Source organism: Takifugu flavidus, chromosome 10 (assembly GCF_003711565.1).
Source record: "Takifugu flavidus isolate HTHZ2018 chromosome 10, ASM371156v2, whole genome shotgun sequence".
NCBI classification, from domain to species: domain Eukaryota; kingdom Metazoa; phylum Chordata; class Actinopteri; order Tetraodontiformes; family Tetraodontidae; genus Takifugu; species Takifugu flavidus.
The window spans coordinates 8269784-8294283 of NC_079529.1; the positions used below are offsets into that span (position 1 = coordinate 8269784).

Here is a 24500-nt window from a genome sequence, read left to right on the forward strand (position 1 = left end):
ACACAACCTCCCTTTTACCTGCTGGCCAACCCTGCTCCCCAAGGAATTTCTCTGCCTTTCTAGCATGGTGTCAGACAGGCACATCTGATCTAAAAAAAAAAAAAAAACCCTGCATTATTGATGCCTAATCTTTTGCACGAGCCTTACATCTTTCACACCTCATAATCAAGCATAATTGAGGTTAACTGTACGGCGCAGCTGAAATGCTAGACAGGTAAGCCGCAGCCTCTCATGATTAATGTAGTGTGTTAGCGTTCTGGGCGCTGACCTTTTGAGATAGGCCAGGCACCATTTTTAAGTGAAAGCTCTGCCTCTGCTGCGCTGTGAAGTTGTCCATCAAGTCCTCCTTCACCCCTCCACCCCACCACTTCCAAAGTCGGATCCTCGTCTTGCTGCCTCATTGCCCCTGACCCATGTTTGTTTGTCGACATGTCTCGTTTTACAATGCAGAACCAAAACCTCCCTTTACGCTATATGTCCTTTTCAAAACGTATTGGTGAAAACCTGGGGAAATTGATTGTGCCTGGAGTTCAGCGGCCGTTTCTTAAGCTTGATCATTCAAGAGTGTCCTGCAGTTTTCTGCTGCTTTAATGTCCAATTCTTACTTTTATGTCAACACCTAAAACAAAAGCTTCTCATGTTCACACCATTGTCCGACTCCGGTTGGTCACCTACCCTCCCTGTCCTCTCCTCAAGCTTAGAGGGATGTGAATTGGTATAGAGAGGTCATGTCCTGGCCTTGCTCCCAAACATGAGCATTGTCAGAGTTAAGTGAGTAAATTTGCTTTTGGCTCGAGCTCATTCAGCTCTTCACACTAACACACACAGACACTTGACCAAAGAAAAAATAAAAAAGATAAACGGCAAGCATACCAAAAGGCAATCCTCCTTTCTGCAGAGATTTGTGGGAGAATCAGAAGGTGTACTTGTTGATCAGGGATAGTGAGGACCCGGGTCACCATCTGTAACATAGACCAGGGGCAGTAAATGGATGAGGAGGGGTGAAAGGGCACCCTCAGACATTCCTTTAGAAAATAAACAGAACAAAAGCAGGATTCTCTGGACAGGTATTCCAAGCAGATTCATCAAGTTTGCCAATTTTTTTCCTCTTTCCTGTGTGAAATTTATTGTTGAATTTCCCAGAGACAAAAAAAAAACAACATTCACACCAAACCTTCTCGGCCAGTGAATTAGCTTTGTCCTCAGGTTTCAAAAGCCCAGTCGGGAGTGCCTTTAATGCAATTAGCAGGTTATCTGTGGTGAAGTGGAGGTGTCTGCTCTCTTCCTGTCACCGTATGGTCTGACAGGAGGGAGGGATGGCTTTCTGCGGGGCTGGAGAGGATGAGACGAGCAGATGCGCCATCAGAAGAAACACCCCAGGCTTTTGTTACACCGTGCCGGCTCTGTCCAGATTTATGATCTATCTCAGCTAAAACAGCAGCTGCCGAGTAGAACCAATCACCATTCTATCAAATAATGTCTTTTTATTACTCCATTCATCAGGGAAACAACTAAAATCTGAACTCGCAGAGTGGATCTACCCAGCCCTCCTCTGTCAGGAACACACCCCAGACAGCTTGTCGGACCATCGTAGCAAAAAACTGAAAAATTGGATTGAGGGGGGGGGATCTACTGACCTCTGGCATTAAGGCACAAGAAAGTGTATTTAATGTTCGAGGCTGCCCCTGCCTTTGTGTTGATGCCAGAGGTTCAATGAATGGCAGCAGTAGGGGTCACTTCAGGCATCTGCTGCCCCCTCGCTCCACTCATCTGTCCATCTGCAGACACGGCTGCCCTTCTGTCCACGCACACACCGGCAGACACTCTTCTCAGATTTAGGTGGAAAAGGTTTCCCGGTCTGCCTTCCATTGCCCTTCACTCAGAGCTTTATTAAACAAGGAACTACAGTGTCAGCAAAACATAATAACTGGAAGAAACCAGAGAAAGGGGGGGGGGGGGGCTTCTCTAGAGGAAACAGAAATACGGTCGGTGTGGAGAAAAACAGACATTGAAAAATAAATAATTTTTTATTGGCTTCAAACTTGAAAGCCCGGCCTGATGGCTTCCATGCTCCATTCCTCAGTTCGTCTTTCTCTAGCTTTAATTTCGAGTAATCACACTGAATGTTCTAATGCCTGTTAAACAAATTCTGGCCTGTGCAGAGGTGTTTCAACATCTGTATGATTTATACCTTTCCCACCACTGATGAGGACATCAGTGATAACAGAGAGAGAGGTTAAGGATGAGGAACATTTATGTCTCCACATGAGGTAAGAGGACATTTTTTCCCTTGGTTTTCCACTCAGACTAACACCTAGCAGACCTTCACTCATGCACCCTTATGGCTCTCTGAAGGATCCTCCGCACGCAGATGTGAGGTGTCAAGAATATTTGTGTTTCTGATGAAAAGAACCCATCTCTTTGCCAACTGCGGTTTGCTTAGACTAATATATTAGGAGCGCCTTTCAAATAAACACAGCTTTCCCTTTTTTCCCCGCTCCCTCTGTCTTGGCGTGGAGCAGAGGGACAATAAGGAGGTTGTGATGAACTTTATAGGAACATTTAACTTGAGAGTGAGGGATTGAAGCGAGTAAACAAAGCATTCCTTTCCCTTTCATCACCATTTAACCGTTCCCTGAACATTCAGTCTCACCTCCAGGCCAGTGCCTACCAGGCTGGGGATCTTGTCAAATAAATGTAAATCAAAAAAGTCCAGGTTTATCCCATGAAGATGATTAGAAAATCAAGCTTGATTGCACAACAGTGAAGCAGAATTGTCTGCGGTAAGAGGGTGCCGTGTGATGTGTCTCCCACGGTGCAGCACGGCGTTGATGGGGTTCCAGACTTACAGCCCGGGGGGGCATTTGGTTATACTCTGGGGAATGACTGTTGTGTCATTCATTTGTGGTGACTGCTAAAGAGTGCACTTAGCATCCTCTGTTTCCCCCCAGCAAACATGTGGGGAGTGACATGATACTGTACATGAGCCTGGACAACATATAACATTTCAAAGCAATTTCCTAATTGTTTCCAGGCCAAGGTCGAGAGCTTGTATGCAAGCAATCCTTTCTTGTTCTTTTTTTTGTTCATGCACAGATTGGGAAACATTAAAGTGTTAAGTAAACTTGACCCAAGCAGTCTAATTCAATGGGAAATGGCGGAGGATTGAATGCATTGAATGCAGGTATCTGTGACAGTAGGCAGCGTTCCACCACGCGTTTACATGCATCTCCGAGGACGTGCCCAAGTTAGCCGATGACCTCTGACATTAACTATTCGTGATGACAAAAAAAAATGATAGTAAGTTATGGGGAATATATGAGCAACACGTTCTGTACTGATCGTCTTAGAGGAGCATTTTGTGTTGTGTTTGATCTCCAATCATGAAAATTATTTTAAATACACCTTTAAACTGTTCAAATGTTCACTTTTATTGAGTCTTAGAATGGTTAAAGCATAATTAGTCATCCAGAAAGTCTAAAATACTTTAATTTTCCTGCACACATATGGATTGGTGATTGAAACATTATTATTTATTCATGTCAGTAATGTCTTCTTTCTTTACCATATGAATTTTAACACTCTATTAAATGGCAATTTATTAACCTCTTTTTGTCCCTATTAAAAAGCCCAAAGGTTGTATCCTCTTGGTAAAGGTAAGACACATAAAACACAGTAAGGAAATGCAATTAATCATGGGATGTACCAGAATTACTTTTGAATTTTATTTGTACAGTAATGGTGTGGAATATTATCCAGTAATATATGCATATAAATGTTCTTAGATATCATTGTAAAAGCTCTTTACACTCTAACTGAATGCACCTCAAACTCAGACTCTATATGCACTTATTATGAGGTAGACATTAATAATGGTATTTTCCACCCTCTTCAAACAATATCGAATACACATTAAATTACTCTTAACAATGTACGAAACATATGATTATCATGGAACTCTGTACACCACAAATAATAAAATAATTATATAATAGAAATTATACCGATTTGAGTGCATTTTGTATATTTACAAAGAAATGCTGTTTTCTCATTTCTTCATTTGTTGCACTTTGTAAAGAATTCAAATGTACAAATATTTACAGCTCATCAAAAAAATAAATGAACAGCAGTGCATTCAAAGCTAATGTGCATTTAAATATCATCTCGTTTCCGAGTCTTTCTTCTTGTATTTTTGTCGTCGGAGGGGACAAAAATAAACAAACAAACTCGGTGACCGAGCGACAGCGGCGCAGTCAGTCGCAGAAGTGCATTTCATAAAGATGCAGACTTTTGAACAAAAAGTTCTCTTTATTTATGTGTGCTTATTATTTCTTTCTCTTTACAACGGCCCCAGTCAGGAACAAGGTCTGGTTCTGTGTCTCTTCTGTCCTCGGAGGCGTGTGACGCCTCTTCCAGCGCCGCTCAGCTGGACTCCAAATAGGAATGAAAAAATCTCTTCAAGGCATTACAGCGACCCTCTTATCTCTTCTCCTCTGGCCAGCATGTGTGTGTGTGTGTGTGTGTGTGTGTGTGTGTGTGAGACCATGCACTCGACTGTGCATGTTTCATAGATCAGACATTCACCCTCACCCCCTTTTTTGGAGAACCGGGCACTTGCTTGGGCCTGTAATGACTCCAGCTGGACAGCAACAATTACGGCCTGGATGCACATACCCAAAAGAGTCCGGTCCGGCTGCCAGGATCACACGGCAGATCTGCAACAAAACCCTGACAAGCAGAGCTCACTGTCCTCTGGCCTCGGCACGAACAGGTGCACAGTCGGACCCAATAGGCTCCCATCTCGCCTTGTGCCCATTCCCTTGTGCCATGTGGGCACACACTGTCTGGGAAACAAAAGGCTGTTTGATGAGTGATGACCTGTTGCACGGATGAGACTGAAGACGTAACACTTACAGGCAGAAGAGTGTGAATGATCGTGAATGTGCTGAGTCTGAATAAATAACAGAAACCGCCGTTGAGTGCATCCCTTTTGAATAAGGCGCGCGCGTCAAAGCTTTTGAGAGGACATTCTTCAACCGGGGGCCTATCAAGACTTTGATTTTTCTGTCCTTTGAAGCATTTAGTACAGGCTCAAGGGCCGCTACCTGCACCCACACTGCTCCACCACCATGTCCTCATACTGCTTATACACCACGTTATTGCCCGAGTCTATGTACAGGATGCTGATGGGGCTGAGTTTGGTGGGGACGCAGCAGCTGGGTGGGGTGCTGTTGGGGTCCATGGAGTTCATAAGCGTTTGTATGATGGCGTGGTTGGTCGGCTCGAGGTGCGACCTCAGGGGGAAATCGCACACCCCTTCGCAGTGGTACGCCTCGTAATCCAGGGGTGCGATGATCCAGTCGTCCCAGCCCAGCTCTTTGAAATTCACGTGCAGAGCCTTCTTGCTGCACCTGGATTTGGATTTTTTGCCATGCCGCTTGCCATGCCGGTTGCTCAGAGCAGTCCTCCGCCGCCGACGCGGCCCCTCTCCTTTAACGCCTCTCTTTGCTACCTTCTCCATCATCACACTTGCCTCCTCCTTCCTGGAACTGATGTTCTCCTTCATCTCGTTGAACAGGTTCTCCCTCTTCTTGGAGCGGGTATATGCCACCAAGATGGCCTTGTCTCGCTGAGGTCGACCCTTCCTGTCCAGCCCCAGATGCCTCAGGTCCACCTCGGTGTCTGACTTCCCGAGAGTGACGCGAAGCTGCAGGCAAAGTTGAGTCTCCTTACTGTGGGGCTGGTGGCGATGTTGTCGGTGTGCTTTAAACATTTCCCACACGTCTAAAACCTCCCAGCCGCCCTTCGTGGAGTCCAGTGGGTCCAGAGACCTTGAGTCCAGCAGCCTGTCCGAGCGGCACGGATAGACCTGAATGTCATACAGGCCCGCTGTCTGCAAAGAAGTCTGTGAATCCCCCGGCGCTCTCCTAAATATCCTTAATTCCGCACCGACCAGCTCCTCTTTGTCTGAAAGGGTTGAGACATCAAACAGATACTTTTGTCTTCGCAGAGGAGAGTGCAGAAGATCGTCTGCAAGGATAAAAGAAGGAAATAATTGCAGTCAGATTCACTTAAGCTTTACAGTGTTCAGAGGGATAAAAGGAGAGGGGGACACACATTCTTCCACAGGGGCCTTCTCTCTCTCTCTCTCTCTCTCTCTCTCTCCTCTCTCTCTCTCTCTCTTACTCTCTCTCTCTCTCTCTTTCTTGTTTTCCAAATGTCCACTATGAACCAGCATGAAACAAAGTGTAGCTGACAAGTCTTCAGTTTGATGAAGAATCCTAAATAATAACTCGCTTCCCACTGGCAAACATGTATTGTTTATTTTACGATTCAGAAAGATTTGCGAGTAAAAGCTTTGTGGAGATGCGTTCATGAACTTCTCGTTCATTTCAGTTCGTGCATTATCGACGTAAACATTTCAAATCTAACTGTTGATCCATCTACTTTTAATTCATTTTGTTTGGTTTTTTATTTTAGAATCTATCCCAACACTTGCAGAAATGTCACTCAAACGGCAAATTCTGGCAAAATATCACCTTGTCAAAGAGAGTGAAATTGAAGAAAAATATATTGTCAATTATTATTATTTGCATCCAGTTGCATGGAAAATGAGAAGTTTAGGTTTTAGATTTTTACTTTCCCCCTTCAATGTTGAGGTTAAAAAAAGGGGCAAAGACAAATGTAAAAACACGGGGCCTGTAGAGAGGTGAAGGCCCCTGCATGGTTGCTGCCAGACACAACGGACCAAAGGCGACACACACTCTTGAACAATACACAATTAACGCATTATTCTCCGCGGGGTGGGGGGCATGAAGGCTTGTGATATAACGCCAAGGCCACCGTTATGAAGGAAAAGACGAAAGGGCGTTTAAAAACGTTACAGTGATGTTAAAAGAGTGCGGTACAAGCCTTCCCGTAGCGTTTTTGTCAGGATGATTTATGCTGAACACGTGTCATCGTTCATATTTAGCTGCAGCTCTGCTTTTAAAAAAGCAAACTCTCTTTTTTTTCCAGAGTTCTATGAAATTTATTCTTCTTTCTTCGGACTGTCGATTTTTATCCCTTTTCTTTTTTGCAATAATGTCGTAATTTATCTAAAATATAATTGAAATAAAGGCTGATACGAGGGATTGTATGAGGGTGAGTAACGGCAGACATGTTAATAATATATGTATTTTTGTATTGAGCTCTATTGCTTGTTTTGTGACTTAAAAATTGCACCGACTGTTTCCATTAATTTCGGAATGTGCTTTTATAAAACAAATCTGACGTGCCTGCACATAAACACTCCTGTGATATAAAGAACTTGTTGCGAGCAGATACATGAATCTGGTTGTCAGGTTCCCTCCGCGATCCCCGCCGAGTCGAACAGTAAAAGCAGATTAAAACCTTGTGCGCGTTTTTGGTGACGCGTATGGTCTGCATTAAGATTCTTCTGATTTTTTTACCTTTTTATAAGACCTCAAACAAATCGAATGCAAGTTCACCAAATAATTAACAGTTCTGATTCCCCAGCTTCCTCATTAAAGCACTTCCCCTCTTATATTTCATCCTATCCTGCCAACGACAACATTCCATTTAAAACACACCCGCACGGACCGAAAAGACTGTTGGAATCATTCAAAAATATTAATGCTGACAGTTTTCAAAATGCACAATGATTTCTTCATTTCATCGCTGCGTTCTAAAAAGCCCTTTTCCCCGTGATGTCTGAGACGCTCGGTGGATAATTGGGAGTTTTTCCTGCTGGGATAAATCGACATCCTGCCCTTGTTTGTGTTTGAATAAATGCAAAACATGCTTGTTTTTTTTCCATCATCTACCTCTCTGCTTAGGAGGAGAGAGAGAGAGAAAGAGAGGGGGAAAGAGAGAGGGAGAGAGAGAGGGCTGCACCATCTGCGCTTTAATGAGTAAGCCCAAGTGCCAAAAGTAATTTTCAGATTCGGGTTACTCTTTTCTGATCTTGCCTTTTCTGACCTCTGGGAAACACCCGGTCTGCTTTTATAAGTACTCCGCATTTACCTACACAAAGTGTGAAGCCAAAACAAGCCACAATGCAGCCGTTCCAAAGGCACGTTTGCGTAATACTGCGTAAAAACGCAAAACCGAAAAGGTTAGATCTGAACTAACGCGTCACTTAAAGAAGGCCGAGGGGGAATCGCGAAAGAAACCAACGCCGTTTGAGCTGGGAGACTCGGAAGAAACTGTTGAAGCGGTGGTGGAAGGGGGAGTTTCTGCATTTGAGGAAAAAAAATAACATCGCCAACTCCGCAGCGGAGGAAATGTTCTTTCATAATTTTTTTTTCCGCCGTGTCGTTTTTTGGTGATGTGCCCATCACGGCCGGGTTGGGTCATTATGGGAGAATAGACAGTGTTTGATATGTTATGACATGAACACTCAATTAGATCACCGAGTTCAAATACTCCAATCAGCCGTTCGATGCCAAGCAGCCCTCAGAGGGTCCAGCTCGGGGTCAGAGCCAGTGACACATCACATCAAAATCACAGGAGAAAGTGAGGCGTTTTTCCTATCAGATCACCTCCCGCTGCAGGAACACGTCGGAGTTACATTTATCCTCGAATTCAAGCTTTCAAACGAGGGGCTGTTGCGTGTGAGGGGTAATTATTTCCAGTTCATTCGGGTGAGTGTATTAAGAAGGCCTTGGTGAATCTTTAGAGAATAACCTAAAATGTGTGCAACATAATCCCAGATGCACCGATCAACCTGGAACATAACGCAACAGAAGCACCCGGGTGGTGACCAAATATCTCTCAATGATGTTTTTTTTTTCTTTTGGGGGGCATTTTATGTCCGAGTGATTCGTGGAAGAGGGGGACGCAAACAAAGATACCTTGTATTTCTCTTGCAAAAGATTAACCCGGCCTGTGTCCCCTTGTGTGTGCTGGACGTGTTTGTGTTTATCAGATCGTGTTTGTCCTCGCAGGCTGGTCGAAATCACTTGGTTACACACGTTTAACTGACCCAAACACCTGCCTCTCACACCAACACACACCCGTGAGTGTGGGACCTTTGTCAGCACCTGTGGCCCGAACAGACACCACTGCAGGGGGAAGCAGGGGGATTCATCAAATGTATTTTATGGGATAGTTAAATAGTAGGTGAGATAAGATGGGATGAGATGAATACATGAGGGTTGTTTAAAAGTGGATTCATTAAGCGAATTGTGTGCAGGTTGGCAGCCGTTTGCCGCCTGCACTGACTTTGATTTACAGCCCTCATTTAGAGCACAACTTAATTAGTGTTTTATTGTCGTGTACTCCTGAGGTTAATTCAAGGGTAATATAACTTAATATTAAAAAAGTCACACACTCGTGCATCTTATTTGCCAGCCCAGAAAAGCCCCTACGTGCTCATTAACAGGAATAAATGCATTTATTTGTTAATTGTACATTAAATAAAGTTATTTTAGTAAAACGCTATATTTCGGAAGCGTAAAAATCCGTTTACTCATTTACTCAAACTCATTTTGATACGCGCGTAAAAGTCACTTCGTGTCCTGTGCGTCTAAATGGTCCTAAATATTTCATTCGAGACAAGCATGATGGACCAGTTGACTAAAAGAATAATAATAATAATAAAGAGTGCCACGGAATTACGCAAGGCTACTGATTGAGCTGAGTACAAGCGGACTGAAACCAACCTGTTCCTCTGTCCACAAAACTTGTTATGGTGTTGGCTGATTTGGAGGAGCGGAAAAAGCTCGCGTTTAGTCCCAGTTTCTCTGCAGCCGAGTATGTCCTGTATATAGAGAGCATGTAATCGTGCGGAACAATAGCCTCCTTTAGGTCTTCTTTATGATGGACCCCCGAAGGATGCGAAGACGCGAAAATGTCTTTTAGGAACACGGATGACCTCTGCCCGTCCTGATGAGAGCTCCTCGCTCCCTTGTGTCTCCTCGGCGCAGAGGGAGAGATAATAGCAGCAGACTGGAAACACGGTATATTCCAAAAGAAAGCAAGGAGCAGGCCCAGAGATAACGTTACGAATCGAGGTGCGTCCATGGCTAGAGGAGTCACTGTGAGACCGCAAGAGACTCTCTTCCACTGTTTTGAATCAGGTACTCGGTGCCGCCGTGGCCGGAGATGGTGTGCCTGTCAGTGTCGGGGAGCTGCTACTTTTGCGCCCTCGCGTCGCACCAGAAGTGCGTTTTTGCGCTCCGGACTCCACCAGAGCGGAGAGTGCTGGGCCGAGAGAAACACGCCCACATGGTCGCTGAGTGCAGGGCTTCCCAAATAATTTCGTGTCACCGACCCCCAAACAGAGGGCCAACGGACCGCCACAGGGTCCAGACGGCAGAGTGCATGTGAGAAAGTTTTTTGTTGGGGGTGAGAGCAGCCAAGTGATGCACAACAAGAAGATTTATGTCTGTTTTTGTCCGCATTTGATATTAATTTAGAAATCAAACAACTAATTCGCATTCATTTGAGTAAAACAACAAGAACGCACAGTGTGTGCCACTTTTATATAGCAATCAGTGTTTTTAACCGCCTATCCAGAAAATAACAAAAACACAAGTTCTTATCCTCCATATCAAAGTCTCTGAGTTCTTCCAAGGACATGTCAAAATAGATAAGAATAGATTTTACAGAGAGATCATAATCGCACTGTGTGACGGCACTTCTTTTTCAAATTTTGTTTAAATATATATATAATCTTAACCTAGTTTAACGTTGTATTAAATGGAAGATTTGTTATATAACTTGAAATGTTTTGAATTTAATTTGATCTGATGCATGAAGTCTCTCAACAACAATGAAGAATGTCAAACTGTACATTTTAATGTGGATCCCGTGTTTTTAAATGGCCCGAAGTTTATACATGTTGTGGGATGAACGTGTCAAAACAAAACGGTCAAACTTTGAGACGCATTACAATCACAACACTGACCTCTAGCGGTAATATTAATTTACTACAACTGTAGTGTTCAACAAGCACCAGATGGTGAAGAGGCACGATCGAGTTATTACATCCTCCTCCCTTAATCAGAGATTTATTTAAGTCAGTCTTGCCTTTGCAAAACACGATTTCAGCATTCTTTTGTACATTTATGAAAGACAAGCTCCAATAAAACAAAAGGCCTGTGTGCCAAAGTGTGTAAGAAGATAACAGTTTTGAAAAATGCATTAATGTAGCAATAAATGAGTAAATTGAGTTCTACGAGTGGCCCAGTGACCAGATTGAGTCCATTTCAGTGGCGTGGATGTTCCAGCAGAGGGCCTCGGTGATGAGAAAACAAAACAATGACTTAGTACCCTGAAGCTTGTTTCTGGACCAAACTGCGGCGCCCGAAGCCTTTTCACTGTCCACCCCGCAGCTTCAAAACAATGCAAGACTTCCGTAAATGTGTTCAAATGTGTTGAAATCAGCCGCTCGGCTCGAATAATGTGATTACCGAATCTGTACGTAAACGCGTCTTAATCAGAACCGAAGCGGCGAATGTCCCTAAATTTCAGCACCATGGAGAGCAAACGCGCCATTAGGGGGAGAAAGAGCCAATGTTCGGCCTCACGCTCACCACCGCGTCCCCTTACGTGCACGGAACATGTCACAGACCAGACGGTGTTCTTATATCCTCGCTCAGTCAACAGTGGTACACACACAACAGCTGTTACGCACGAACTATTGCGTAAAATTAGCTAGACCTCCGATATAAAAAATGTTCCAAAACCCAGCTATATGATAGACTGCTCCGTTTGAATTATTCACAATCAATCTCAGCCATGTGGTAAAACGCCACATGAAATTTAAATGACTGTTCTTTATGGCGCAGAAGAGGCTGCGGTTAAGTAATCCCGTGTTATGTAACACACTTGGGCTGGCAGTCAGATTGCGCGTGCACGGTCACTGGTCTCAGTTCTTGTCCTCTTCTCAGCAGTCTGCGCACCCAGTTCCTGTCAGCACAGCACCCAGGCAGCATCCTCAGCAGCGTCCTCAGCAGCATCCTCAGCAGCAGCAGCGGAACGACCCTTTGTGCTTCACCGACCGACGCACATCATTCCGGGAGGGACCAGCACCCCACGACCAGGCTAGTCTTTTTATTATTTATTCATTTAGAATTCTTAACAAGTCCGCCATCCACATTTGGTGAGGAGAAAGTGGGCACAGGTGGTGCTTGTTTACAAGTTCAAGATCGCGGGTTTGGGGAGATCAGAAGGAACACTCGCTTCAAAGTAACGTGTTTGCATTTTTGTACCTTTAAGGTGTGAAGTTCGAGTGAAGGTCCCGGGTGGCACCAGGTCATTCTTTATTACAGAGGCTGTGATTTAAACATACCCAACTAGCAAAACAGATCTAGTTCTGGAAAAAGATACACAAAGGCATGACGTTACCATGGCAATAAGAAGACTAAAATCTAGGATGGTGCGTTTGTTGTGTTGAATAACAAAAGATTGTGGTTGGATCAACGCCCGGGCTGCATTTGGCAGGATCTTAAAGCAGCCGCTGCTGTGAAAATGAAAAGAGGAACGATTTTAATCTCTGATGAGTGAAAGTGATTAGTCAGTGGTGACATCATGTAGTGATGAGGCAGTCTGGCGTGGGTCAGTGAGCATCACGTCCCTCACAGAAGGCATCTGAAAATGTTCTGGAGGAAGATGTTCCTGACGCGTCAATTCAGAAGAAAGTGGAGCGACTGTCAGCATCACTGAACCGCCTCACCATCGTCCCGCTATGGGGCTTCTCTGCGAGGGAACACGTCAACAGGGGCAGATTAAAGCGAAAGCATCTTTCACGCCCACGCCGTGCTGGTTCCCACCATCTGGGTGAGGGGAACAGCATCAGAGGAGGCTTAAAGACTTGTTCATCATGGGATCTGTAAATGATTGCGCGTTATCCAACCCGGGCTGTCTGGATTCAAGCAGCGAGAAGTTCAGGAGAGGAATTCAAGCCTATGTCACATAGTTGTTTAACATGTCTGTGTAGATTCTCAATCATCCAGGTCATTGTATCCAAGGTTTCTGGGTTTCTTCTCTTGAAGTTTCTTCAAGAGAAGAAACCCAGTCCAGTTGACATAGAACACTACCTTGGATAGTTGTTTAACGTCTTCTAAATGAAAATGGGATCCATCTACTGTCCCAGTGATGCGTCCCAGGAGCCCATGGAGATTGAATTGGGTGCACTCCAGGTTCAAGTCTAGTGACACTGCGATTCCCCCACCATGGGGGAGGGGGGGTCTCTACCCTTTGTGAACCACTTTACTACCATACCTAACCTCTCACAGCTACCCCATTGTTTCCGCCATTGTCAGGGCACATCTTCGCCCTGACTGCTGTGTGACAGGTAGACTCGGGATTGTTCTGGAATCTTCAGAACCAGAGGGAACGTGTTCCCCAGGGTGCTTGAGTCTATTTTTGTAAGTGGGTTTTGATTCCCGTGGCTCTCTGCCCTATATTTGCAATCCTACTGAGGGCCGCTGATCGAATCGTGGCTGCGTGCATGTGATCGGGGCTGGCATGAGGTCACGGCGTGATGACATCACCGCGTTGCCTACAGTCCATTGTCTTGTGCAGCCCGGGCTGGACATATGGACAGAGTGAGGGAAGACAGAGCAGTACAACACCCTCACAGATACAAGGGGGAAATACCCATAATGCACTTATGCAACTGCCCCCTTTGGGCACCGACTATGAGAGGAAACAGCCGAGGAAGTGATGTAACTGCGTGGAGGTTATTCTGGCATGAACAAAATTCTGCATTATTTAGTGTATGACTGACCTCGTTTATATGTGAGAAACAAACAGTTCTCATCTCCTCAAATATATTATTAATAGTCTTGAAAGCATTATGTTTTAATAGCTGGTACGTTTATAAAATCGGTTTAAGCACTAAAGACGTGCCTTCAGATTAAAGTGACAGGCTCTGGACTTGCTGTGTTGTATCAACCAGGGTGTGTGTGTGGGTGTGTGTGTGTGTGTGGGTGTGTGTGTGGGTCGGATTTAGTGGCTTCTCACAGACTGTCCTTGTTTGCCAGGCGTATTTGGTGCCACGTCCAAATGCCGCCACATTTGCAGTTGACTGATTCTGCTCTTGTGTTTGATTATTAGTCAAAACCGCCACGTGAAGCACAATGGGTCCATTCCAAGAATACGAGGTGAGTTCTTCTGTTTCCACATTGAATGTTTGGATGGGGAAAAGAAACAGAGAAAGTGAAAGATGGGTTGTTTTTCTTTCGGGCAGGAAAAGAAGTCGCCTGAGAGCGGAAGTCCCCGCAGCCGCATCCCGCGCCTGGTGCTGCATCCCTTCAGAGCCAAAGACAAATCCTCTCCCCTGTCGGACTCACAGTTCTCCGAGGAGGAGGGGAAGGAGTGTGACCTCAGCTCAGACCACTCCAAACGGACCATCAGCACCAACAGCTTCTGCTCTGGTAAGATGTCCAGCAGCAGGATTCACCCTTGTTTTGGGACAGATGTGACACATCAGTTCCCCCCGTAAACAGGTTTTATGCATGTGGAACAAAATCATTTTCATCGTCTAAGCACAGAGAAAATAAAGGGCTAGCTTAGGAAGTAAAAGTTTCTAACACAATTTTACCACAATAAAATGAAAAATTTGATTATTTAACAGCTTTTTTTGTAGCATCAGGTTGGATTTTAAAAGGCAGTTTTAACTATATAATTGTCTCCAATAAATTTAAAATAACATTCAAATATTGTCCAAAACAATCAAATTAACTGACAAACAAGTATCTGAAACGTAAAATTAAATCTTTTCCATATTTATCTAGTGTAAACAAATGAAAAGCTTCTATTCAGTAATCAGCATTGCATGTACGTGTGCATGTGTGAACCCCCCCCCGATGAGAGTCAAAGCCAAAGGTGACCCCCTCTGATCGCCTGCCTGCCCCACGCTGCCTGTCCTTGGCTATTGCTGTCTGTGTGCCCGTTCACAATAGATGACACCGGCTGCCCCACTAGTCAGTCTGTGTCCCCCTCCAAAACCCCGTCAGGCTCAGAGAGGAGCAGCCGCGGCTCGCCGGTCCTCCCCGAGCGCAAGGCCAAAGTGAAGAGGGTGAGGGTGATGGCCGAGTGGAGCGGCGAACCACGCAGCACCCAGAGGCACAAGAGGGAGCTGAGGTCAGCAATGAAGGCCAGAGGTAAAGATACACACAGATCAGCTCGTGATGCATGTCAGCACTCGCTAGCCCCAACAGAGATTACAGCTCCACAGCAGATTGAAGCTAAGAGGTCTTCCTTCCTTTTAATCTGAAGGGCATTTAAAAATGCCTAATCACCAATCAAAATGAGTAAAGAAGCTGATTGGTTTGGGGAAAAGGGTTTGGGAGCTTAGCCAATTAGGGTGATTAGCAGCAGGAAGTTACTACCCAGGGGGAATGTGCACACACCCTTAGTTCACTCACCAAGTGGTGGAAGATCACCAATTTCTGGGCAAATTAGTTTGACACAGTTGTCACTGGACACAGTACTATGGTGTTGTTTGATGGAACACGACTCTTCTCAGGTAGGGCTTTATTTTGAATTCCCGATTTCATTTGGTGACAGTTAAATTGACAAATGATTCATGGAGTGTTTGTACCATTTAGGCTTTGGTTTTTATTGAAAGGAATTAGACTCATGCAACAGAAGTAGGTTATTTTAATGCCACACTCCTTCAAACTAAAGGATGGACATGGGTTTTGGACATTGGCATTTATTGGGTTTAACTCAGAAAACAGACTTTAAATTGTGTGTCATACTAATGCTTGTTAGCATAAATATCTGTCACCACAGTCAAAATGGCAGCATTTATCAATGAGCTGACAGGAACAGTGAGTTAATCATAAGTGGACTGGATCAATTTAGTAAGAAGGCCAAGGTTTTGAAGCAAAGTTTCAAAGAATTGGTTTTTGTTTGGTGGCATGCTAATACAATGAAGCTACTTCCCCTGCAGGCAGTGAGGCAGACTTCAGCTCCTCCAGCAGCAGTGTGAGCCTGAAGGCCAAAGGGAACCCCGCGTTCACTTTGGCCCCAAAGAAAGCTCCCTCGCGCAGGTGTGTTCATTTAGTGCCAAGACGGTTCTGTCTTGTTGACAGTCTGCATGTTCACCAAACAACTTAACAGTGATTGCTATTGTCTTTTAAGCCGTGGCAACCACATCAGATCCCTCCCAGTGTTCAAACCAGCCGGGAGCCCGATGGCCAACCGTGACGCGGAGCTCTACGCCCCATACAAGACTCCTAAAGCTGCATCTTCGACAAACAGCAGTAGCTGCAACTCCAGCCCCACTTCAAGGTGTGAAACGTTTCATTCTTGATCATTTGTGTGACCTTATGTTCAGACTTTCTATATTTCTCGACATGGATTCATTACAAACCCATTCTTCCCCGATTAAACGCGAAGATCGGGGAGATTTGAGAGATTTGGTCTGGAGCGCAGATAATATCCGTAAGTGAGTGGGTGGCTGGTTTAAGCCCTGATGTTTGTTTCCTCCTCGTACGCCCTGTTAAACCGTCTGGGATTATATCGGTCATGGTTTGGCTGGAGGGCGGATTAATAAAAACTCGATAGCAGCGGTGCTGGGATGGCGGCCTTACGTGGCCTGCAGCAAACCTGCAAACGGGCTGAAAAGATTCCAGCTTTGGCTGAGAGAAAAGAGCCATAAATATTTCAGAATGAAGGGAGCAAAGACGCTTTGATATTTTGCTCTGCGCCTCTGACGGCTGCCGCATCAGCCCCGGCATTATGTCGCAGCGTTTTTGGGTCCCTTTGCAGGAGGCCGATCCGTCGCCTTTATCTCGCATTCCCAGCCTCCATAAACGCCCCGTAGCCATCCGCCCTCGTCACTTTAAAGCCTTTTTCTCCGCTTGGTTGAATGTCACGTGACATCTTTTCCTCCCATTGCCACCTCCTGCAAGGCCGTTTCTATTTCTGGCTGGATGCGGCGCACTTGCATCAAAGCCTCAAGTATCCCAGGTTGCTAGGATATTGTGCTGGTGGCAGAGAGGGGCTTTCATGCTGCTTTGCATACGGTCCAAATCTGCTAGCCCCTCCTCTACAGAACACACAAATCCTTTTATCTGCCCTCTCTGAGCATAAAGCTGCACCACTCGGAGAGCATATAAAGGGCATCTGAATGTTAATGCAATTAGTTTTTTGGTTAAGGGTCATTTTTCTCTGCTCTATCGCTTGTTTATACCCACTAAAGCAGCATTTTGGCCACAGGCCAGTAATGCCGAGGCAGACGCTAGTTCCAGGAAAGCCAAACAAAATGCCGTCCACAGTGAGGAGTTTCCACTTCTACGTTCCAAAAGGTTTCTGCGTGGAATGTGAAAAGAGAAACTCGGTCTTTACCAGATTCCATCCTGTGTTCAGCAGGAGAGCCGGCTTGGGATCCTACCACCTGTGTGGGGACAACCATGGCATCAGACCCCCAAACCCTGAGCAGTACCTCACCCCCCTTCAGCAGAAGGAGGTGGCCATCAGACATCTGAGGACCAAACTGCTGGAGTCTGAGAACAGAGTCCACGACAGGTGAGAATGAGGGTGGAGGAATCAGTCTGATTCCTGGATGAGTGGGTAATGGAAATTCCAAAGATCATTTACATCATTTGTGACTTTCTTGGCTGGTTTAGGGAGTCTGAGATTCAGGATCTGAAGGGCCAGCTCAGCCGGATGAGGGAAGACTGGATCGAAGAAGAGTGTCACCGTGTGGAGGCTCAGCTGTCCCTCAAAGAGGCTCGCAAGGAGATCAAGCAGCTGCGCCAGGTGGTGGAAACCATGAAGAGCAGCCTGATGGAGAAGGATAAGGGAATCCAGAAGTACTTCATCGACATCAACATACAGAACAGGAAACTGGAGTCTCTGCTGCGCAGCATGGAGCTCGCCCAGAGTGGCACCAACCTCCAAGGTGAAAACACTCTGGATTTCCTCTCCGAAGGCCCCAGTGGTGGCGGAAACAAGCTGGTGGGGGAGGAAGAGCACGGGATGGAGATGGGAGAACAAGGGGTGGAGGCCATGGCTGACAGTGGGCTTTTGATCAATGATGAAATTGCCAGCAGAGTGGACATTTTGGAGGAGGTTTTCATGTCCACTGCAGTAGATGTTGGTCAGGACCGTGGGCTGAGGGCTGAGCCTGGGGTATCTGTGCTGTCGGAGGATCCACTGATTGGAGAACCTATTAAACCCACACCAAACACAGTTTCTGGTACCATCTCTGTGAGCATGCTTTCACAGCAGAGCACAGAAGATAAAGGAATCCAGACGGATGTGATGTCCTGCTCTCCGGACCTGCCTGCCCTCGTGCTCCAGCTGCTGCAGTACCACAAGGCAACAGCAGGGGACACAGCTCCAGTCTCCACCAATCCTCTGGGCATGTGTACCCAGGCCTCTCACACTCTCGCCGGTCAGGCTCCGGGGCCACCTCCACCCAGCATTCCCTGTCCCGTTCCTCCAGAGAGCCCCGACACCTCCACCGACTCAGGCACGTGCTGCTCCGAACCAGCTGAGCATCGAGGGTTCATGAAGGAGCTGGACTTCAGCGTCGGCGAGGAGGAGCCTGGTCTCTCACAGGGACTGGATGCGGTCGGCAAGCGCTACTGGAGCAACAGCTTCCTGGTGGATCTGGTGGCCGTGGCGGCACCTCTACTGCCCTCTGTGGCCTGGCTGTGCTCCCGCCACGGCGTGGACGGAAGCCCTCCAGTGTACATCGCCGGTCTGATCAGAGGCTGCTGCATCATGGGATTGCACTCTCTTCGCAATGTCACTCAAGGACGGGAAGTGTAAATGCTTTCACCGCACATGCACAAAACTAACAAAAGCACTTGAGCATATTTGCAGACTCTTCTTCTTCTTTTTGTGAGACTTGTGTTTTTGTCAAACACTTAATGATATTCTAGCAGTTACTTCCCAACACTGTTACTTTGCACTGTGCCGTTACCATGAGCTGAAGGGAGAATGGTGACAAATGGGAAAGGAATTATTTTTTTAAAGGGTAATTTATATATTTAACATTTACATGTGGAAGCTGATCATCTGGGCAGATGGTTGTGTGTAATTGTCTGATGTCCCGAGTTTTCCTTTTTTTCGGGGAGAGGTCGTATTTTTGGGAGACGCGTAAAATGGAATGTGGGTTTTTGTTCGAGGAGTTCTGGGAATTCGAGTGTTTTGAGTTCTTGTTCACAATTAAATGTTCAGCCAAAGCTTTAATGTAATTTCACCCCTTTGTTTCCTGACCTTTTTCCCTCCTCCCCGGGTGTAGAGCTTTAATCGGTGCAGCCCGTGTATTGTTCCTAGGAATAAGTTAGCGCTTCGAAGCAACTGACACTTGTTTTGTGCCTGAGCTATGTGCAATACTGGTGGTTTACATCAAATGTCCTTGTATCTTTATTATTAAAGCATGATATATTCTCGTCACATGTGAGACGTGTAATTCATTTCAAAACGGCCACGCAACCGTGGCGAAGTGTAGCTTGCATTAGAGACCAGGGTGACCCGAGTTCCTAAATAAATCAATGAAAAAGTAAAAACAACCAAGTGCAGCCGAGCGTTGTGTAAAAACTCCCCCTGCCTGTATTTTTAGTCATCCCTGAGGATGTGTGTCTTGACAGTATGAAGCCCATTAAACCCATTTTGCTGAGGTCCCTGAGCAGCTGGGGAACATTGTCCTCACACCAGTAAAAACTGGGCCAGTACCAGAGTGCGCACGCACACACACACACAGAACTATTACACAACTGAATTTAGTGAAAGCTGATTAAATGAATCAAGACTTGGCATCTTCAGGTCTATGTGGAGGCTTTGATGGGTTTTCTTCAGCGAAATGTCATCTGTGACAAGATCTTCCAGCTGCTGCACATCCAGCACAAGTCACCAGAGAGGAGTCAGATTTTTAGTGTGAGCTTTTGAAGCAGCTTCATTTGGTTATCAATTGTTTCGCTACCCTAAAAATAGAACGTTCCACTTTTCAAAGCTTTCTTTTAGGAAAATGGGTCACGATTGGTCTCGGAGGCCTGGCAGGTAGAATCCCCAGATAGATGAAGGTGACACACTAATAATGGAGCCCAGAGGAGTGATGGCAGTCATCAATCCAGGATGTAGAGAAGCTAATGGTGGATATTAAGGTTTTTGAGGCCGAAATAAGGTTTTCAGTCAACATTGTTTAGTTGTGTAGTGAAAGCTTAAGGGGTGGGCGGGCACTGCTTCCAAGTTTCATAGCATCTACACACAGCTACATATTGGCATGTAAACAGCAGCCATCTCAAATGGCACCTCCATCAGTGTTAGAATGTATCCACAATGCACATCCAGCAGCCCGATCAAACACATTACACTTTAAAGAAATGAAATCTTTATTAGAAAAACTCCATGAGACCGAGGCAGCAGACTTACAAGCCACTAAAACCACCTCAGCTGAGCTTTTGGCCTTAAATGTCAAGATCAACCAAAGGGGGAACGGTACAAAGGCGTCGCTTCTGGACACAAATGTGCAACATGACAAAAGCGAAACATATTTTCCACTGATGGATGATGTATCTGATAAAGAAAACAAACCCAGACGCTACAGTTCTTTAAATGAAACACCTGCTTTGGTTCAAGCTCTTAAAACTATTCATGCAGCGACTCATTCTTTTGGGATGGATGAAGATGCCAAATGTCAACTTTTGATGAACAATTTCTCGCAAGTGTGATAATACCTAATATTAGCTCAATTTAGGCATTCAGGATAGAAATTAACCCAACAACCTCTAGCCATTTCTGTTAAAACCCTACATGATTGTAATCGTACTTCATCTGCCAGCCTTTCCACGACAACTACTGACAATCTCTTGCTGCCAAAGTTTTAAATCAGAATACATCTTTGGCCATTCATTTTCACGCGAGAAGCAAGATTTCACGTTGTCTCAGTTGCCGCCATCACCAGCAGCATGATCCATATGTTATGAAGTTCATGCACGAGTGTGTTATTATTAAAGAGCAAAGCAACATTCCCTCCATTAAAAAACAAAACTCTACTATTAATGTCAAATTACCATCGATTCCTGTGCATGGTCAGTTTATTTTAAAGAGTTTTGATTCTGTTTTAACTTTTCCACTAAAGTTAAGGGTACATAACACATTGATATCATGTGAAATTTAAGTAAAATTAATTTAATTTGAATGAAAAATAATCACAATGGCATAATTAGAATAAAATTAAACCACTGGCATTTGGTGATCCCAATTATTACACACTTACACATGACAAAAGAAAAGGAATTTTTGTCCCTATTAGAGTTTCAAAAAGGTGTCTGTTTATTTACAAAGGTCTCTGGGAAAAGTGGCAGAGTAGAAAGATTTTCTTCTATACTGCCCACCAAATTAACCACAACCTAACCAAATGGTGCATTTACCCTTTGACCCAAGATGAACTGATGATAGTCCAGCTCAGCCTTAAAGCCCAACCTGATCTCATCCAACGAACGGTGTATCTCGCACGGCAGCAGCAGGAAAAGTGACAATAATGGCTGTTGGTGAAAACAGGGTGGGAATGGGGGGGACAGACGAGTACTGTGGGGTGATGATCCTCTTTATAAGGATGACAATGAGACCAAATATTGGATGATTAAGTGTCTTTGCCCCTGCCCCATTCCACCAGCTCAAAACTGAGCAGGTCTCAATGTTATGAGAGCTTGACGGCAATTTTCTGCTCCTTCTTCATCATCCTCTGAGCCTCCTTCTCCATTTTCTTCCTCTGCTGCTCCATGGAGCGTTTTTCTCTCTCTGCCATCTTCTGTTGTCTGCAGAGAGAAGGTAGAGTGGTGTGAGGTGTCACTAGAGCACATGTCAGTGGAATCAGTGACATCTAAGACTCAAACAACCTATTACCAACACTGCCATCTACTGGTCAACAAGTGAATCTAAAGGGCTGTACACACATGAGGTGTTTAAATGCAAACAACCCAACTAACCAAATTATCCTGTTTTATTGAATTTATACAAGCCTTTTACAATAACAGCACTTTATTTATATTACCTGAGCACCTCCTCTGCCTCCCAAGTGGCATCAGACTCATCTTCCCAAGCATTTGCGTCTCCCTGCCAGTTGTCCATTTCTCCCAGCTCAGCCTCAACAAAAATCATACATAATTACATTTTAATCTTTGAATCTTCCCCAAGAGACTATGAAGCACAGTTAAAATGGATGTTTTACTGTCAAACAGCAGTGACTCTAGACTGAGAAATGAAACCAGTTTGGAACATTTGAAAATGGCCTTCTCCTTATGGTAGGAAAAGAAAACCTGTCTAACACAATGGACGGTGTGAAGTAGCATCTTACCGAGGGTGGATTAAAGTTCATCATATCTTGAGAGGCTGCCAGTCGGCTGGAAAAGCCTGCTGAGCCATCTGGAACCAGGTAGTTCAAAGGCTCTCGCTTCTTCAGCACAATCTAAACCAGGGAAAAACAGCACACAATAGATAAGATTGAATTTTAATAAGAGTCAAAGGCAAGAAAAAATAAACACAGAAACAATCCAGTATATGGTCGTGCTTTTTCCTGAGGATAGCATACAACGAATGCTTTTAGTATGTAAAGTCAGACTGCCATGTGTAGTGACGAAGTAAATTTTTTTAAAAGTTAATTTGATTAAAATTATGCTTCGTGACACCGTGCAGCAAAGGTACCATGTCCATGTATCCCCTTTCATAAAATAACTTAGTCCCCTTTCTGGAATATTGTAGTACTGTTACAGTTTTATTACCATCATCTAAAACAAAATGGTTATTTCAGCCTTCAATTAAAAATTTTAAAAAATCTATACATGAATGTGGACACCAATAGCAGAAGCACACTACAAATATGCGAAATAATAATGAACTCTAAGCTTACTGTTCAAATGTAGCTTAACATAGCAATTGACTAGTAGGAACAGAGGCAGTGCTCATTTGGACATGGTCTAAGTCTTTCTCAGGAGAGCTAACTCTGGTTGCTATTGAATTTCCAGACAGAAACCCTGCACTGCTTGAAACTAATACACAACCACAACTGTAACACAGAGAGAAACACATTAATTTAAGGTATTCTTTATTTGTAATACAATGACAGACATACCTTTTGGGTTTTTCTGATGGTAGGTGCCATGTCCTTAAAGTAGTCTGGCTCATCGTTTTCCTCACTGGGTGAAGGGGGGACATTTCCGTTGCCACCTTCTATCTTGATACTTGTGGGTGCGTCTTCATCCCAAGAGCTCCATTCTTCAATCTCCGGCTGCAAAGACAAGGATATAAAATTTAATTCCAAAAGAGATTATGAGAATACTGTGCTACCGTATTATTCTCGTGGTTATAGCAACGCTTTGTATTCTAAATGGGGAAACACTTAGCTATAAACTCAACAATGGCTATTTGGACACCTCTGATTCAAGCCTGACCTGTTTTGGGACAGATGAGGAAAAATCCACTGTTGTCGGGAGAGTTATTTGATCGCCACTAAGCTTGCGGCCCCTTCCAGTCCTTCGGAGTAAGATAAAGAAGTACATAAAAATTAGAGAAATTCATGCATTAATTTTTTTGCTGAAAAGCCTTTTTGCAGGACGTTAAATAGTATTAAAATTACTGCAGTTGAATTATATTCACAATAACTTCAGAGGCAAAAGCAGAAGTCCTGGAATTTAAGAATTCTGGTCTGCTTACCTGCATATCAACCTTTTAAAGAAGGAAAGTAAACTGGCTAGACAGGTGCAGATCTTGAAGAGACGGAACTGAGTGATGGCCATGCTGGAAGTGACCTGAAATACAAAGGAAAACAGTAGAATTTGGCTTTTTGAGTGAGGCCCAAGGGAAGCTAAAAATTATTTGAGATGATAGAGGGAAATACAAGTCTTTAATTAGGTGATATGAAGATCATTCCCGTTGCATGTCATTTATCATATAATTTGAATCATTCGTGATCAGAAGAACGTAGTGTTCCGATTAGATTTCACATTATCATGCATAATATGCAAAGTTTAGATAGATCTGCTAGCAGCTTCAACGTTATACCGTTTAACACCAGGCCTGTCACATAGAACTACTGAGCAAAGGATTGTGACAAATATAACACAATTCTGCAGTATGTATTCGTATCATACATAGCATATTTAAACATTACATTATTGCGAATGTTGACACCACGTAACTTACCTAAGGAGATGTCAATGTAGCGTATGAAAGAAGAAGGGCTTTTTTTGCCTTCTGGTGTGGACAAAAAAGACAAGTGCATTTATTTGCTAACGGTTGTTTGCTAGCCTAGCCCACAGAAAATAACATGACATTTCTAGACCCGTCAACTGTCTTCGTGAAGCAGAACCTCTGCAGTTACAAAACGCTTCAACATCATGTCAGAATTCTCCGTACAACAGCTGTTTCCTCTGCAGCGATGTCATGACAAAACTCCTTAATTCGTGTCGTCTCTCATCTCTGTGTCAGGGCTGCCATCTTTGAACTGAGAACAGCGGAAACGAGGAAGTAAAGCGTGGTCCTGCTGCATTTAAAGACTGTCGGAAATTCTGACACTCAATACTGTA

The 24500-nt window shown here is 44.5% G+C and overlaps 3 protein-coding genes across 7 annotated transcripts; 1 reads left to right on the forward strand and 2 right to left on the reverse strand.

The window, feature by feature from the left end:
• Nucleotides 1-3711: 3711 nt before the first annotated feature.
• Nucleotides 3712-10299, reverse strand: gdf6a (growth differentiation factor 6a). The gene is made up of 2 exons (XM_057045039.1): nucleotides 9666-10299; nucleotides 3712-6030 (listed from the first exon to the last, which is right to left on the reverse strand). The coding sequence occupies exons 1-2, from the start codon at nucleotides 10024-10026 to the stop codon at nucleotides 5102-5104; spliced, it is 1290 nt and encodes a 429-aa protein (XP_056901019.1). The 5' UTR covers nucleotides 10027-10299; the 3' UTR covers nucleotides 3712-5101.
• Nucleotides 10300-14061: 3762 nt separating this feature from the next.
• On the forward strand, nucleotides 14062-19371 carry sybu (syntabulin (syntaxin-interacting)). 5 transcript variants are annotated; one of them, XM_057045034.1, is made up of 7 exons: nucleotides 14062-14114; nucleotides 14201-14387; nucleotides 14916-15116; nucleotides 15911-16010; nucleotides 16102-16251; nucleotides 17332-17490; nucleotides 17592-19371. In XM_057045034.1, the coding sequence occupies exons 1-7, from the start codon at nucleotides 14091-14093 to the stop codon at nucleotides 18739-18741; spliced, it is 1971 nt and encodes a 656-aa protein (XP_056901014.1). In that variant the 5' UTR covers nucleotides 14062-14090; the 3' UTR covers nucleotides 18742-19371. The 5 variants fall into 5 exon arrangements, with proteins under 5 accessions (XP_056901014.1, XP_056901015.1, XP_056901016.1 ...); XM_057045035.1 differs by having other exon boundaries at nucleotides 17335-17490; XM_057045036.1 differs by having other exon boundaries at nucleotides 14970-15116.
• Nucleotides 19372-20288: 917 nt separating this feature from the next.
• Nucleotides 20289-24441, reverse strand: ebag9 (estrogen receptor binding site associated antigen 9). Its single transcript, XM_057045040.1, has 7 exons — nucleotides 24118-24441; nucleotides 23629-23723; nucleotides 23367-23448; nucleotides 23048-23203; nucleotides 22274-22384; nucleotides 21971-22062; nucleotides 20289-21734 (listed from the first exon to the last, which is right to left on the reverse strand). Exons 2-7 carry the CDS (start codon nucleotides 23709-23711, stop codon nucleotides 21617-21619), a joined length of 642 nt encoding a protein of 213 aa, XP_056901020.1. The 5' UTR covers nucleotides 23712-23723; nucleotides 24118-24441; the 3' UTR covers nucleotides 20289-21616.
• Nucleotides 24442-24500: the final 59 nt, after the last annotated feature.

What these genes read in the sequence shown, in the direction of transcription:
- ebag9 (XM_057045040.1), bottom strand. Translation starts at nt 23,711, where the DNA reads ATGGCCATCACTCAGTTCCGTCTCTTCAAGATCTGCACCTGTCTAGCC. An exon ending in TTTAAAAGGTTGATATGCAG is followed by an intron (nt 23,449 to 23,628) that starts GTAAGCAGACCA and finishes CTTACTCCGAAG; the next exon opens with GACTGGAAGGGGCCGCAAGC. An exon ending in TGAACTTTAATCCACCCTCG is followed by an intron (nt 22,063 to 22,273) that starts GTAAGATGCTAC and finishes ATTTTTGTTGAG; the next exon opens with GCTGAGCTGGGAGAAATGGA.
- gdf6a (XM_057045039.1), bottom strand. Translation starts at nt 10,026, where the DNA reads ATGGACGCACCTCGATTCGTAACGTTATCTCTGGGCCTGCTCCTTGCT. An exon ending in TTTTGTGGACAGAGGAACAG is followed by an intron (nt 6,031 to 9,665) that starts GTTGGTTTCAGT and finishes TTATCCTTGCAG; the next exon opens with ACGATCTTCTGCACTCTCCT.
- sybu (XM_057045034.1), top strand. Translation starts at nt 14,091, where the DNA reads ATGGGTCCATTCCAAGAATACGAG. An exon ending in GTCAGCAATGAAGGCCAGAG is followed by an intron (nt 15,117 to 15,910) that starts GTAAAGATACAC and finishes CTTCCCCTGCAG; the next exon opens with GCAGTGAGGCAGACTTCAGC. An exon ending in AACTCCAGCCCCACTTCAAG is followed by an intron (nt 16,252 to 17,331) that starts GTGTGAAACGTT and finishes TCCTGTGTTCAG; the next exon opens with CAGGAGAGCCGGCTTGGGAT.